At 41.0% G+C, this 16,129-nt stretch overlaps 1 protein-coding gene across 1 annotated transcript in view; it reads right to left on the reverse strand.

The window, feature by feature from the left end:
• The window catches only part of mctp2a (multiple C2 domains, transmembrane 2a), an 83,029-nt gene that overhangs the window by 39,647 nt on the left and 27,253 nt on the right, over window positions 1–16,129 (reverse strand). The window contains exons 10-17 of the mRNA XM_055222323.1: window positions 13,637–13,767; window positions 12,868–13,054; window positions 11,784–11,877; window positions 10,469–10,571; window positions 10,286–10,379; window positions 10,114–10,215; window positions 8,696–8,770; window positions 8,400–8,519 (exon numbers count right to left, since the gene is read on the reverse strand). Of these exons, the coding sequence (XP_055078298.1) occupies window positions 8,400–8,519; window positions 8,696–8,770; window positions 10,114–10,215; window positions 10,286–10,379; window positions 10,469–10,571; window positions 11,784–11,877; window positions 12,868–13,054; window positions 13,637–13,767 (906 nt within the window). The remainder of the gene's footprint in view (window positions 1–8,399; window positions 8,520–8,695; window positions 8,771–10,113; window positions 10,216–10,285; window positions 10,380–10,468; window positions 10,572–11,783; window positions 11,878–12,867; window positions 13,055–13,636; window positions 13,768–16,129) is intronic.

Below are 16,129 nucleotides of genomic sequence, written 5' to 3' on the forward strand. Positions count from 1 at the left end.
ATATTTGAAAATGGAGCTAGTTAAAGTAAGTTGTAAATTTGAAAGTAGAGATTGTATAGGCGGAGGTAATGAGACAATATGCACGGAGGTTTTTAAAATGGTAGAAATGTATTTTAAATGTTGTTGCTAATATCAAAGTGCAAAAGCATCCATCTAATTTACAATAACATGAAATGCTATGGGAATAATGAGTTTATTCTGGCTCTACATGTTCACTTTTTACAGTATATAAAAGCTACAGTACGTAACCTTTAAACCAAAAAAGAAAAAAAAAAAGAAAAATTAACAAAAAAAACCATTATAATTTTCTTTTTGTTGTTTTAATTGCACTAAAAAAATTATAAAAACACTGTCTGTGGGTTTGCATCTCCACAAACCTGACTCTCATTTGTCCTGCTATTAAAAATGATAAAGTAATATTTCTGCACTTACAGTTCTGCAAACATATCATCTGATTATCGTCACGGAGATAATAAAAATAAATAATTTGATACATGATAGACTTTTCTTAATATTATAAAAACACGTGTTCTTACTGTGTGTGGGCTTGCATCTGCACAAACCTGACTCTTATTTGATCTGCTTCTTTCCATGAAAACAGTGTTCCTGAACTTTCTATTTCCACGGAATCATGCAGGAGATGGGGCACTGGGAAGTTACATACTGTACCTTTAATTGCTAATATTAAAATCAAAGAATAATGTTGGAGCAAAGTCACTTCTCTCATTTACAGATTTTCAGAAAATAATCACACAATATTGTTTAGTCTAATACTGGCCTACAGGTTCACTTTTGTTTCACATAATCTTGATTTTAATTTGACATTATAATACAGCTGTGAAAATTGTCATAAGGAAGCAGCTTATTGTACTTGATTAAAATTTAAAGAGCCCGTACCATTTTCTGATCTATGTTATAATGTTGTTTCCTCATCAAAAACAGACCTGGAGTTATGTTTTTGCTAATCTCTACACAACAAAATACACTGTCCAGAAAATTGCATATTCTTCTCTGGCCATTACATAACATCGCTGCTTATTATTAACTTTGCTGAAAATTCTAATTACATTCGAATAAAACTTTTCAAACTTTGTCACAACTTGAATATAACGAGACACAGCTTCTCCCTCACTGCAGATTTACAAAACAACAACAGCCCATTTACCCCAGACGCCATCTTGGACCTGAGCGCTGATCCTTTACACATCACAGTATATAGACTCATAATGGAAGTGTACAAGGATATGAAGAAGAGACTGCACGCTGAGACTGGGGAGAGGGAGGGAGAGAGGGAGAAAAGGAGGGTAAGAGAGGGAGAGAGAGCGGGAGGGAGAGAAGAGGAGGATTTGCACTGGAGAGAGAAGGGGAAGGGGGTGTTCTACGTTGGAGAGAGAGAAAAAGGAGGAGAAAGGAAAAGGAGAAAAAGGGGTGTTCTACACTGCAAAGAGAGAAAGGGAGGGAGCGAGAGGAGCAAGAGGGGTGTTCTGCACTAGAGAGAGGGGGGAGAGAGAGAGAGAGAGAAGGAGAAAGAGGGGTGTTCTGCACTGGAGAGAGAGAAAGACGGAGAGAGAGGAGGAGAGAGAGAGAAGAAGAAAGGGGTGTTGTGCACTGGAGAGAGAGAAGGGAAAAAGGGGGGTTCCACATTGGAGAGAGAGAGTGATAGAGAGGAAAAAGGAGGAGAAAGGGAAAGGAGAAAGAGTGTTATGTACTGGAAGGAGAGAGAGAGAAGGGGAAAGAGAGGTGTTCTGCACTGTGGAGAGAGAGGAGGAGAGAGGGGGAACGATGGCAGGATAATAGCTAACTATTGCTGTTACAGCAGGGAGAGAGAGATGGAGAAGGAGAAAATGAGAAGGATAAGTATTCCTGTTAGAGCTTGATGAGAGAGAAAGCAGAAAAAGGAGAGAGAGAATAGGGAGGAAGATAGAGAGAAGGAGAAAGCGCCTCCCTCTGTCCCAGCAGTGGTTGTGTAAAAGGCCCGCTCCAGAGCTGAGGCATAAATTATGGATCGTAATGTATTTTAAAGCTGTGCTGGAAAAAAATTTAAAATACACATTATGAATTTTAATTGTTAGCTTGATTTCAAATTGGTTTCAATGCATTTATTTTACTTTTATTACTTTTCAATTATTATTTAGCTGCAGCTCAAAACACGTGATGTGTACAAGTAAATAATTAAAGTAAACCTGGTTAAAAGCTGAGAAAAGTAAGTAAAAGTAAATAATTCTAAACTAGTCTAAAGTACTTTTCTGAGAGTTATTTTACCATGTAGGTATCTTTTGCTGCGTAGTCCCACATATGCAGTGTTTTGGACAGAGGAAAGAGAAAGAGAGCGGGGAAGAGCAGACACTACTGTAATTATGCAGAGCTCAGCCATCTGTCACTGTCCAGCTCCTCGCCTTATCACCTCAGCTTAAGCATGTACACACAGGAGAGGGTTAGACTGCTCCATAACGCTAACACAATTACCAATGAGGGCATAGAGGAGGCACGGGTGCAGAGGAGGAGGGGTAGAGAGGGTCAACAGGGCACATGGTTCTGTTTCCCATTCATTTTTCCCCATAGACGTCCTGGGGTAAAGCTAAGTTTGAGGGCTAATCAGCTGTGTGGTAACTGCTGACCACAAGACCGAACATTTACAATCTGTTACTGAAACTGTATTCACATTTGGCCAGTTATTTAAGAATTTTCAATGAGTTTTCAGATTGTTGTCTAAATGCTGACTTGCTGTGATCCTGATTTATTCTTAATTACAAAAAGTTGTCTGTGTAATCGAAGCTGCTTCTTCAGTTCTGGTCAGATATAAGGCAGTATCCACCAGTAATCTGACCAGAACTGAACTGGATGAGCAGCGAAACGTCTTCACTCCTACAAGATTTTGTCCAGTTGATAGATTTAACTTCGGCTTTTGCTATGAATTAACAAAAACATTGGACATGTCTAGGGTTTGGTTTGCCAGTTTCAATGTTGATATCCAGTTGGTTTAAAAAAAAAAAGGGACTGTCTCTGATCTGAATCGTCACAACCTAAACTCTTAGCCTTTATAAAGAAGTGGACTAAGGTAGTGCGATGTTGCCCATAGCATTCGACTTCAGTCAAATGAATTTCATGGAGGCTAGCAGTTACAGGAGCAAATTTTGAGCCGATTTCCATATTTCGAATTCTGACCGTGAGTATCTTAGCAACCAAAGAACCAATCTGGAGCGAGACTGTTGAAGGTAACGCCTCTTCTCGCTGGCACCGCTGGTTTAGCAAGGAGCAGGCACTTAGCAATGCTGTTAACCTGTTGCTAGCGAAATAGCGAAATAAAAACACCAGGATAATGTTCAATATGAAATCTGTAAGACCATAGTGATAAGCCTGACATCAGCAGTTTTTCAATGTAATGTGAATTGGAGCCAGAGTCATTAGAGCCGGAAGAGCGCCCATGTTTACTTTTTATTTGGAACGCGGCTGCTAGCGGGTTAGCTATGTCCATTTTTTTCCCCACACGGGACACATCCTTTCCATATACTGAGAATGAGAAATACTTGTATGTGTCCTCTATCTGCAGGTTAAGGCACTGACAACACAGGCAACACAGGTTCACTAGTGATTATAGGACCTTTTTAAAACAAGAGTGCATACTAAATCGACTACTTGCTACGGTGAAACAACACTATCAAGAAGGAGAAAGTCATTGAATCTATCTCTTTCAACAGGTTATTTTAGATCAATATTGTAGTTTATAACGTACATGTATGATGACTGATGCAGTACTTGTCGGGAGGATTCACGCACAAGTCCCTCCCTGTCTGCGGCTGCATTTGTAACAGCAGGAGAGTGGAAATGAGAGACTGCAGTGTGGTGGTGCTGGCTCCTGTCCCCTGCCAGCAATCTAATTATGAGTCTGCTCCTGTCCCGCTGCCCTGTCACCTCCCCACCTGCCTGCACCTGCCCCTCCTCTGCTCCTGTCTGCAGAGCTCCACCGTACAAACACTCTTTTGCCCAAATGTCCCTCAAAGTTTTCACCCAGGTAGTATCCTTTATAACTCTATGAGAGATTCACAGTTTTTGATCCACAAATGTTTTTTCCATACTTGGTTAAAGGGCCTATATTAGTCAATTTTGTGTAATATAGGATCTTTAATGGTTGAGTTTGTGCGTTTGAATAATGCCACCACTAATTCTACATGACACAAAATATCTTAAGCCATTCATGCTGACAAAGAAGACGTTGAACTTCGTGACAGTTTTTTGTCCCATCATGTAAGCACTGTATCCTCTACTGTCTGCCACTTTGTCCCTGATATGAGTCCACCTCCCACGCGTCCCCACACAATCTCTTCATTGTTCTGAGTGCTTCCTGTCTGCTCGCTGATCCTTCTAAAGCCCAGCTAGCCTGCGGGAGCGCTAGCATGGGCTCAGGTGATAGGGAAGGTAGGACTTGGGTGTCACCTGTGTCACGCCGATCCGGAGCAGACACAGAAAAGTACCGCAATGAAAGGAGAGCACCACACACACCCAGTCTGCAACCTTTAGCCGACCCCCATGCCGGCCAGACACTCCAGGTACGTTACACCAAAGCAAAGACAGGAAGATTATCGGCCTATCTGACTGGCTCTTTCTCAGCTTTTAACCAGGTTATAATATTGTTCCCTCATCAATAACATACAAGGAGTTGCGTGTCATTGTGGCATGTTGGAGTAATCCCGGAGCATTAGTCCGTCTGCCCCAAACACACACTCCCCCTGGTATAGATCATCTGCTGGTAATCCTCAAGTGCTCCTTTGTGTTTTTTAAGTCCATACACCTTCACCAGACGTGTTGTCATAGGTTATGCAGATAATCTTGTGAGTAGACAGTGTTTTGATGTATTGTTCCGATGTGCACTAGCAGATGGAGCTCGTGTGTAAATATTCCATAGGTGAGATGGTATGACCTGCTTTACTGTAATTGTAGTTTTAGAATCCATAAAGAATAAATGTTATGAATTACTGGTATTGTTTTTGGTCTGTTTTGTATGTAGATTTGAGATATATTCGGGATATTTGGGATATTCAGGATATTTTGTTCTTTGCAGAGGACATTCTATTATATACATAAGCACAGCCTTTGTGATTTGATAGATAGTGATGAAGGTTCAAAATTTGATTTTTCTTTTAGGATAGAACATCACATTCCATTATGACATCACACTCCATCATAACATCACATTCCAAGATAAAATAACATTCTGAGATGACGTCATATTCCAAGATGATGTCACATTCTGATATCACATCACATTCTGATTTGACATTATTTTGCGATATGAAATCACATTCCAATATCACATTCCGAGATGACATCACATTCCGAGATGACATCACATTCCGAGATGACATCACATTCCGAGATGACATCACATTCCGAGATGACTTCACATTCTGAGATGACCTCATATTTCAAGATGATATCAGATTCCGATACGACATCACATTCTGATATGATATCACACTCCAATCTGACGTCACATTTCAATACAACATCACATTCCAACATGACATCACTGTCGTGGAAATAAGACTCCTTTTCCAGGCTCTGGTGAATGTTGAAGCAAAGACAAAGAGTTTATTTCTTGCAAGAAATAGGTCCGACAGCATCTCCCCCTTATGTCAGACCCCGAATGCTGGAAAGCACCCAGTTTATATAGGTTGAGATGACCAGAGGACATACATTTCAAAGTAAGCATGTGACACTCCCATTGAGGGGTGGTCAGTCCAGCTCCTGGAGACATTCAGGAGCCGGTTCTCCTCAGGAGGTAACATTTGGAGTAGAGACAATACAAGGTGTGAAGTAGCATGTGGAGTAGAAACAATACTAGATGTGGAACACTTCAGGGGAGGGAGTGTGGTACTTCTGCTGAGATGTGGTCAGACCAGCTCCTGAAGACATTCATGAGCTGGGTCCCCTCAGGGGGTCAATAGGGAGGGACTGAAGGCCGACTGTATGGTCTGGTTGCATCTACGTTCACTTGCATTACAACACATCTTAACAAGTCTAGCCACCAAAAAGGAACAAAAGGGTTGACATGAAAGGTTTTTCTAACACTGTCTTTGACGACCAAACCAAATTAGTTTTAGTTACGAGACCATGTGATTTATAAAAGGTAAAATAATGACACAATATTTAAATTTCCATTACATCACATACCAAGACGACTTCACATTCCAATATGACATCAAATTCCAATACAATATCACATTCCGCTACGACATCACATTCTGATACGACGTCACATTCCGTTATGGCAAACAAAACCTGGCACAAAATTCAATATATTCAAAATTAGCATGAATAATCACGAGTGAAGTTATTTTCTCTGGATAGCTTCAGAAAGTGATGTCATTATTCAACACTGCAAGTTTGTGGTGCCATTATCTAACCAATAATAATGGGTTCGACATTTGTGCACAGATTTGGATATTTCTTTCAAAAACAGTGAATCTCCCATAGAGTTATACAGACCCCTGCGCTCCATCTGAAACCATGATGTCATCTATTTCTAGAACGTGAACGCAACCTATTCATGGGTTTCAGCTTTGTGTTATCTCTGACATTTTGAGGACTTTTCTCTCATTCAAGTTATAATATTTCGCTTAGAATCATTCATCGCTATGGCAACTGCTCAAATTTAATAATTTTTATCAATCTGAAACCAGTAGATTGTCTGGTTTAGAATAGGCCTTGTAGACAGACTATGGTAGAACAAGGCCAGGCTGCATGTTCTGCGATGGTGCTGTGAAAGATGGTAAGTCTTCGCTGCTCATTACAAGGAGCTAAAGTAAGACATTTGAACAGGACTCAGTGCGTGTCTGCTCAAATCTGCACACAGCCCTACACCGGGCCGAGGGGTTAGCGCGCTTTGCTAACACGCTCATGTACAAGTGTATCTGTGGAATATTCCTTGAGACGAGAAGAGCTGAGTGGGTTTAGGGCAGAGGATAAAACATGTCTGACTCTTATACTCGTGGGATCCAATGAAGGGTTAGGATTTTCAGGGGAGAAAATTCCACTCAAAGGGGGTGGGTGAGAGCATTTGGAGATGAAAATGCTCAAACGTCCATGTGCTTTTTCTTAAACAATTGGTTGTCAAAGGTTTAAGAAAAGAATTTGTAAACCACGGTGGGGAATTCTTTGTGCAGAAATGATGTTACCAGTAATAAAATATCATGAAATGTTTTGCTTTAATTCGTTTAGTTCTGAATTTCCAACCCATTTGTTCAGCAGTTCTGTGCACTTGTACCATTTGGCTCTGAAAACATGCTTTAGAGACTTTTGTTCTGTGTGTGTATTTTTCCAGTAAGAAAAACTCATAATTAAGGGTGCACTAGGTACTTTTTCTACAACTGCTTGTTTTTAGATGTTAATCCTTCCCCTATACGGCTCCACAGTTTCGCATTAAGCACATCTAGCATTTAGTCAAATACAGTTGTCCCTCACTATATTGTGGTTCATCTTTCGTGCCCTCGCTGTTTCACTGATTTTTTTAGTGAACATGCATTGTGTTCTGCGTCCTGATTGGCTAAGGGACTGTAGACCACTGTCAATCAGTCTCCTCCGTGCTGTGTCTCCTGTACAGTACAGAATGTGTTCAGACAAATTTACATAAATGTTCAATCTCTGACTCTAAAGTCCTGTGTGCAAGTTTTCTCCCCAATGAAATCCACAATGTCAATGAAATGATGATGCACCGACAAAAGCACCTACGAAGGTTTGAACTTGTGTGTTTAAACAAGGGAGAAATGTGAGAAAATGTTAATATCTGTCTGAGAAAGTGTATAAAGTGTGTGGTGAGGGGTTTTACAGCCTTAAACATATAGAATAACTGTAAAAAGTAAAGCTGAATACTTTGCGGATTTCGCCTATTGTGGGTTATTTTTAAAACGTAACCCCCGCGATAAACGAGGGACCACTCTAAATGTTTTTTTGTTGCTACAAATACCTTAAAGAAAAGTGGGCTCACCTCTCCACAGATCTGTTTGTCCGACATATTTAGATAAGTTTAATGCCATACTGTGGAACATTCTAGGGAAAGCAATACCTTTTAGAAGAATGGAGGATAAAATTGGAATGAAGCATCACCATTTCCATCTCTGCAAATGGTGATAAAATGATTTATTTCATGAATTTGTTAAGATTGTAGATTTAGAAAAAGTACACGCTTAGCTCACCTTCACTGTAAACGCCTGAACTAACAAAACTGTTTTTATTATTGAAAGAACTCAATTTCCCCAAAAACCTCTTAAACATTTCCCAGTCCCTCATAGTTAGACAAAAGTGCTGATCTGGAGTTCGCTCACACCCTCACTCTACTGCAGTGACATAAACTAGCTGGGCCCGCGGCGTAAAGACACTATTAGCATTAGCCGCTCACTTACCAAGAACGCTATGAGGCTGCGCTGTGTACTCTCCCACTGGAAACAGCTGTTTATGTACTGCAGCGTGTACAGGACGGCCGTGCTAATCCTCCGCACGCGGTAGATGTTCTGGGCTAGCACCTAAGCAAAACCATTACAACAACTCTTAATAGAAATGCATAGAAGGACATTATGTTTATGAGTGGATGGACTGTGTTAAAATCGTTAAGAATTGAGCCTAATTGGTTGGATGCAGTGAGGCGGACCTGAAGCTAACTCCGCTAATTATCTGCAAACAAAATGGCAGAACTCCTCACCTTTTTATTGAACTTGGGGGTTTCTTCGGTTAATTTGGTCTCTTTGGGTTTGAAGGTTTTGATTCCAGCGCGGACCTGAAACAAAGAAAAGAGTTGTATTAAAAAAGAGGGCTTTTTGTAAACTCATTAGCTGTAAAAGGTTGAACTTTAAAGTCACAAATGATAAAACACTAACACAACTATTATATTGTCATTAAGAAAAGCTAAACTCAACTCAGTTCACATCATAACCTTTCAGACAGACAGACAGAAATGGACATGTGGTTTTGACTACCTTTTAAAGAGTATTTGGTAATTTGAGAGACAAGCAGGTGGTAAACTCTCAAAAGTTACATAGTGGGATTTTATTTTGCCTTTAAAAAAAATGTATACATTTTTTAAAATAGAATACTTTAAATTTTGTAATCTTGGCCAAACTATATTCCCAGATATGAGGTAAGCATGTTCAAATCTAATATAACTTTTGAAGAAAACAACTGTAATGCTGATTTATTTAAATTTTTAATTTGGTTTATTGGTGTAATTTAGTGTTTTGGTTCTCAAGATGATTATTCAAACAGAAAGCAGAATGAGCCTCACATAACTCTCATTTGAGTTCCCAGTTTCTATGTTGAAATCCAGTTGGTTTAAACCTAAAATCTCTCTGACCTGAACGGTCACTACCTAAATTCCAGCACCTGCAGCCATCATGAATCAGTGCTAGTGCAGCCTCTGCAGCTGGAGGTTCTGAGCTTTCACATGAGGCCTGTCCTTATACTGAGAATGAGAAAACCGTGTATGTGTCTCTATCTGGAGGTTAAGGCTCAGTTGTGACTGCAGTTTTTTTTTTTTTTTTTTTTACACCGTAAGAGTGCATATACACTAGTAAAAGCCAAAAGTTTGGATACACTTTCTCATGAATGTTTCTTCTTTATTTCCATAATTACTTATATTGTAGACTCTCACTGAAGCCGTCAAAACTATGAATGACACATATGGAATGTAGTAAACAAAAAATATACTCAAAATAACCCCAAAAGTTTTTTATATGTAAAATATAGCCACCCTTTGCTTCGAACCCTGGTTCATACTTTTTGCATTTCTTGACCCTGACACGTCACGGCTGTGAAGTGAAAAACATTTCATGTGAATTCATCAAGAAGCTCACTGAGCGAAGGCCAAGGGCTTTCCAGCACTGTCAACAAAGCAAAGGGTGCCTACTTTGAGGATTTGAATGTTTCTTTACTACATAATTCCATACATCCTGTATCATATATTTGATGTCTTCTGTATTTATATCAAATGTAGAAAGAAGGAAACACAAAGAAAAAAAAACATAGTGAATGAGAAGCTATGTCCAAACTTTTGACAGGCAGCGTGTCTCCTGAAAGGCCAATATTTAATCAGTTAACACCTAATAACAAGTCCTGTGTACTTACTTTGTTATAAATGACATCTATCTCTAACGTAATAGTCCCTTTATATGTCCTGGCCAAGTCTTCTTTCTTTAAAAACAGGCATATCTGCTGGCCATTCTTTACCTGTACAAACACATATTTAGCATTAGCATTATTCTGTTATAAACCCACTCATTTCATTTCAGATCCTTACAGTAAGTAGCGGAACTGCCACTTTCCCCAAAAAGTTATCTCCGTTCTCGTCCATCACGGTCACCTCGATGACTTCGTGGATGTCTTTGATGGGGCTGTGGGTCAGAATGTGATTGTTATGCAGAGAGTTTGACAAAAGTGTATGAAAATGAGAGTGAAATGATTCGACTGTAGTACAGCTTACAAGGCCAGAGCTTTGTTCCACTCGGGGTTGACTGTCTTGAACATTGTGTGAGTCTGCAGCCGGCTGTTGCTCACCTCCACCACACAGAACGGGTTACATTTACCTGTCCAAGAAATTATAAACCATACGCTATTAAAACACTGTTGTCTTTTTGAGATGCAAATTTAAAGTGCCCATATTACACTGTTTCTGACCTGTTATAATATTCTTTCCTCATCAAAAACACACCTGGAGTTGTGTTTTGTTTCGTTCACACGTGTTTAACACACAAACCCTGCATGTTTAGTATTTCTCTCGAACAGAAAACACTCCACTTCCACGTTGTGATGTCACAGCTCTACTAACTACTATTTGTAATGTTGAGTTACTGGTTATTACAAAAACATTGAAAATGATGGCCTAGTTGTTCATGTTGTCATTAATTTGATTTATTTATGTTATAATTTGGTGTTTTGGTTGATGATTACCCAAGTAGAAAGCAGAATGAGCCTCTCACAGGTCTCATTTGAGTTCCCAGTTTCAAAGCTGAAATCCAGTTGGTTTAAACCTAAAATGACTACCGGTAATCTTAACTGTCACTAGCTAAACCTCAGCACCTGCAGCCAATCATGAATCAGTGCTAGTGCAGCCTCTGCAGCTCAGTGAGTGAATTCTGGAGGTTTTGAGCTTCACATTAGGCATGTCCTGTCCATATACTGACAAAACTTGTATATGCCCTATATACATGTTTAAACTATCAGATACCTTGTGTGAAAATTGTTTCTGCATTTTATACTATCACCACCAGTCAAAGGTTTGGACACATCTCATTCAGTGATTTTTTTTTTTTTTTTTTTTTTTTACATGTTTAGTACATTTTAGATACATCTGGAAGACATAATTTAAATTTAGTTAGATATTTATTTATTTGACTGGGACAATGCATGTTAATGAACAAACATGGTTCAGCATGAATGTAAACATGCCTGATTACAGCCAAAGGCTAATTTCCATCTGTTGTCCCAGGGGCTGGGATCACAAAGGGGTCAAGTTATATGAGCTATAAGATTATATATTATATATATATAATATATAGAGCTTCTTGATGAAATGGTTTTCAATTCACAGCTGTGCATTTTCAGGATCAAGAAATGCAAAAAGAGGGTTCAAAGTAAAGGGTGGCTATTTTTAAAGTATTTTAATCTAATCTTTAATCTTTTGTTTCTAAAAAATCATGAAAATAAATAAGAAAAATAGCTGAAAAAGTGTGTGTAACCTTTGGACTGGTCATGTATAAAGCTGTAGTATACACTTTACATGCTGTGCAGTACTTTACCATTTATGTCTGAGGAGGACAGGTCATTGGCTCTGACAACCTTCACCTGGAGAAAGCCCACCTCGCTCATGCACTTGTGAGTGTTCTTTAAACTCTGTAAGGGAACAGACACATTTATTTAGGAATATTAATGATGTCCATCAAAACCTTATGTCAAAATCATTTTACACTACTATTTTTTATGTCGTGAGTTTGTTTAAAGGGAAGAGTGAGGGGAGGAGGGGCAGGGTCAGGACATTTGAAGAACAGTGTGATTGGTCTAACCACACTTCAAACTCCGCCTCTGCAGTCAGTGCATGAGAAAATGGGTGTTTGTAATCAGAAACACCGGGCTGTAATCGGGGCAGTCCTGTGTGACGTCACATTGTACTTGAAATTGCAGTGACCACTGAAAATGCACAAGCTATAAATTTACCTAGCTTGTTCTAAAATTGCCAAGAAAAAACAAAACAAAAACTAGGAATTATGATGTTAAAACACCACATACACAGTTTAGTAGCAAAGTCCCACTTTAAAGCAGACGTATTCTGTAAAATCAACCATGTTGTAGTTGTTTTCCCTTCTCATTTACCCTCTTGAAGTTGTTTTTGGAGTGATTCGTGCTTGTGTGAGCAATCTATAATCTCTTATTTTCAAGATGCCATATTGCCAATCAACTCCCGTTTTCACCGTCCCTGGTATGTGCCCACTTCTCTGTACTTTATTCTCCAATTTTATTTGGAGGTGATACATGTAGGAATTGGAAGTGTGGTGTAGTCATTTTGGTACAAATGAAAAAGAATCTGCTGCTCCCTAGAATGTGCAGCTATCCATTGGATGTGCCGACTCTTTGTTGTGATGGCATTTACAGTGACGTCAGCTCCCAAGGGCACCACAGTTTTCAAATGCGGAAGTCAGCAGAATAGTTTCCTTTATTAAGTTGTTTTAGATGAAGATTGTGATTTAAAATGTCCAAATTATAACATAATGATCCATATATGACTATATCGCAAACACAAGGACAATAGACCTTCTTCAACAAGAAGATTGAATTGACAGCAGTCCGTCATGTTTATTCTCATGTTAAAATACCAGTACGACTCACAAATCTGTCCTCGATGCTCTCCCTCTCCTCAAGTTTCTCCAGAGGAGCGGACTCCATGTCTGTGACAGACACTCCCCACACGGGCCTCAGGTTGACCAGGAACACTAGGCGGCCCTTCCCCGGGTTCAGGACGTTTGTGCAGAGCTGGGCCTCGTTCAGGGGCAGTCTCGACAGGTCCACCTCTATCCTGAGACACGAGAGACGTGGTTACACTCTGGAAATACACTGGAAAAAACTGTCTCTCTAAAAGATTTGGGGTTTGAATTCATAATACTGGTCTTTTTTGTTTTCTAGTTTTGACTAATTCATTGATTAACCACTGGATTTATATATCGCATTTCAAGATACCCAAAGTGCTTTACAGTGGATTATTCAGTCACTCCACACCAACACTGGAAAGTTAATACTGTAGCCACAGCTGCCCAGAGAAAAGGTGACAGAAGCAAGACTGCCAATCTGCACTATCAGCCAATCCTCCCACCACCAATACTCACACACCACATTCATACTAGGCAATGTGAAGTGTCTTGCCCAAGGACACAACAGCAGTTTTTGCTACTGGCGCCCCACTGAGGCACTAACATGAGGCACCTAACATCTTACATTTTAAGATATGTCTACTAAAATTGTTGACTGAATAGTTCAACAAAAGTAACCATTAAGGAAGAAAAAGTTAAAAAATATATAAAATATGTATGTATACATACATACATGTGACAACGACTACGACTACTACTACACCACCCACTCCTTTACATAAGATACTCACATGCCCCAGGACTCCTCTCCTTTGCGCCCCCTCTTGGAGAAGACCTCCACCTGCAGTGGCTCCTGACAGTCCTCAAACTGGTTCAGGTCAAACTGCTCTCTCCACTGGGGGTTGGGCTGGATGCACAGGTTCTGACGTGGCACAGGATCCATACAGAAGTGATCATTTTGAGTTATACAATGTTTAGTTAATTACACGCTAAAGTTCGTGCTTCTTCTAATAATAGTTATGAGACTAAGTAACAAAGGTTTTGTGTTAGATTTTGATTAATAAAATGCAAGATGGGTGAAGTGTCTAGCCCCGAGACACAAGGGTGCTAAGGAAAGTTGTGCACACTGTCTTTTGTTTCTTCTTTTTTCCTGATGATGTAAAATAATAATACCTTTCCCTGTTTTTTTCCCTGAGATCAGCTCTACTGAAACCAGTCTTGAAACACATAATCCAGGTCGGTACAACTAGTAATGATTCTAACTCTATATCTGAAACAAACTGCGCTTCACTGTATGTAACTGCCTAAGTCTAACAATGTAAAACAAGTACTGCTACTATTATTACTACTAGCCTACTAGTACTAGCTACTGCTGCTGCTACTAATACCACTAACAAGATAAGTTAATAAGTGTTTGATTTAAGTACATTTTGACTGTCTTAAAATAGGATGAAGAGGGTAGACATGGGTGGAGGTGGGGGAGGGTGGAGGTGGGGAGGGTGCAGTAGAGAGCTGTACTTCTCTCTCTGTTTGAGCGCACTTGTACGTGCACACCTCAGCAGCCTCTCTGGGACTGTAAACACTGACAGCTCCCAATTAGAAGCAGCTTTGTTCAGCAAACAAACACACAACCCGCCAGGAAAAGCACTTTACGGTTTACAGGGAGAGACGATAACACGAAACAAGCGCGCCACCCTCACATCATCTGCATGCCATTCAACCGGGGGAGGAGGGGGAGGGGAGAGGATTGGAAGCAGGTACCATCCACTCATCAGTGGGAGAGAGCAGGTACTACCCACTCTACAGGAGGAGGGGGGGAAAGAAGGTACTACCCACTCTACAGGAGGAGGGGGGGGAAGCAGGTACCATCCACTCATCAGAGGGAGAAAGCAGGTACCATCCACTCTATAGGGGAAGGGGGAGAAAGCAGGTACCATCCACTCTATAGGGGAAGGGGGAGAAAGCAGGTACCATCCACTCTATAGGGGAAGGGGGAGAAAGCAGGTACCATCCAGTCTACAGGAAGAGGGGGAGAAAGCAGGTACCATCCAGTCTACAGGAAGAGGGGGAGAAAGCAGGTACCATCCACTCTATAGGGGAAGGGGGAGAAAGCAGGTACCATCCAGTCTATAGGAAGAGGGGGAGAAAGCAGGTACCATCCAGTCTATAGGAAGAGGGGGAGAAAGCAGGTACCATCCAGTCTATAGGAAGAGGGGGAGAAAGCAGGTACCATCCAGTCTACAGGAAGAGGGAGAGAAAGCAGGTACCATCCACTCTATAGGGGAAGGGGGAGAAAGCAGGTACCATCCACTCTATAGGGGAAGGGGGAGAAAGCAGGTACCATCCACTCTATAGGGGAAGGGGGAGAAAGCAGGTACCATCCAGTCTACAGGAAGAGGGGGAGAAAGCAGGTACCATCCAGTCTACAGGAAGAGGGGGAGAAAGCAGGTACCATCCACTCTATAGGGGAAGGGGGAGAAAGCAGGTACCATCCAGTCTATAGGAAGAGGGGGAGAAAGCAGGTACCATCCAGTCTATAGGAAGAGGGGGAGAAAGCAGGTACCATCCAGTCTATAGGAAGAGGGGGAGAAAGCAGGTACCATCCAGTCTACAGGAAGAGGGAGAGAAAGCAGGTACCATCCACTCTATAGGGGAAGGGGGAGAAAGCAGGTACCATCCACTCTATAGGGGAAGGGGGAGAAAGCAGGTACCATCCACTCTATAGGGGAAGGGGGAGAAAGCAGGTACCATCTACTCTATAGGGGAAGGGGGAGAAAGCAGGTACCATCCACTCTATAGGGGAAGGGGGAGAAAGCAGGTACCATCCAGTCTACAGGAAGAGGGGGAGAAAGCAGGTACCATCCACTCTATAGGGGAAGGGGGAGAAAGCAGGTACCATCCACTCTATAGGAAGAGGGGGAGAAAGCAGGTACCATCCAGTCTACAGGAAGAGGGAGAGAAAGCAGGTACCATCTACACATCAGGGGGAGTGGTATAGACGGAGAAAGCAGGTACCATCCAAACATCAAGGGATGTGAGGGGGAAGAAAGCCACTCAACGGGGGAAGGGGAGCAGTACAAGTAGAGAGAGAAGGTACACAGAGAAGAGAATGGCGATGATGTGCAAATACAGCAAATAAAGAACAGAGACGAAGAGAAAGAGGGGCTAGGAAGGATAGACAGAGACAAAGTTATGGAGAGAAAGAAAGGGGCAGAAATAGACAGAAAATAGAAGAGAGAAGGGATAGAGAGATGAAGAGAAAGAAAGGGAGACAGAGAGAGAAA

The sequence above is a fragment of the Periophthalmus magnuspinnatus genome, chromosome 6 (genome assembly GCF_009829125.3).
Source record: "Periophthalmus magnuspinnatus isolate fPerMag1 chromosome 6, fPerMag1.2.pri, whole genome shotgun sequence".
In the NCBI taxonomy this organism is placed as follows: Eukaryota; Metazoa; Chordata; class Actinopteri; order Gobiiformes; family Gobiidae; genus Periophthalmus; species Periophthalmus magnuspinnatus.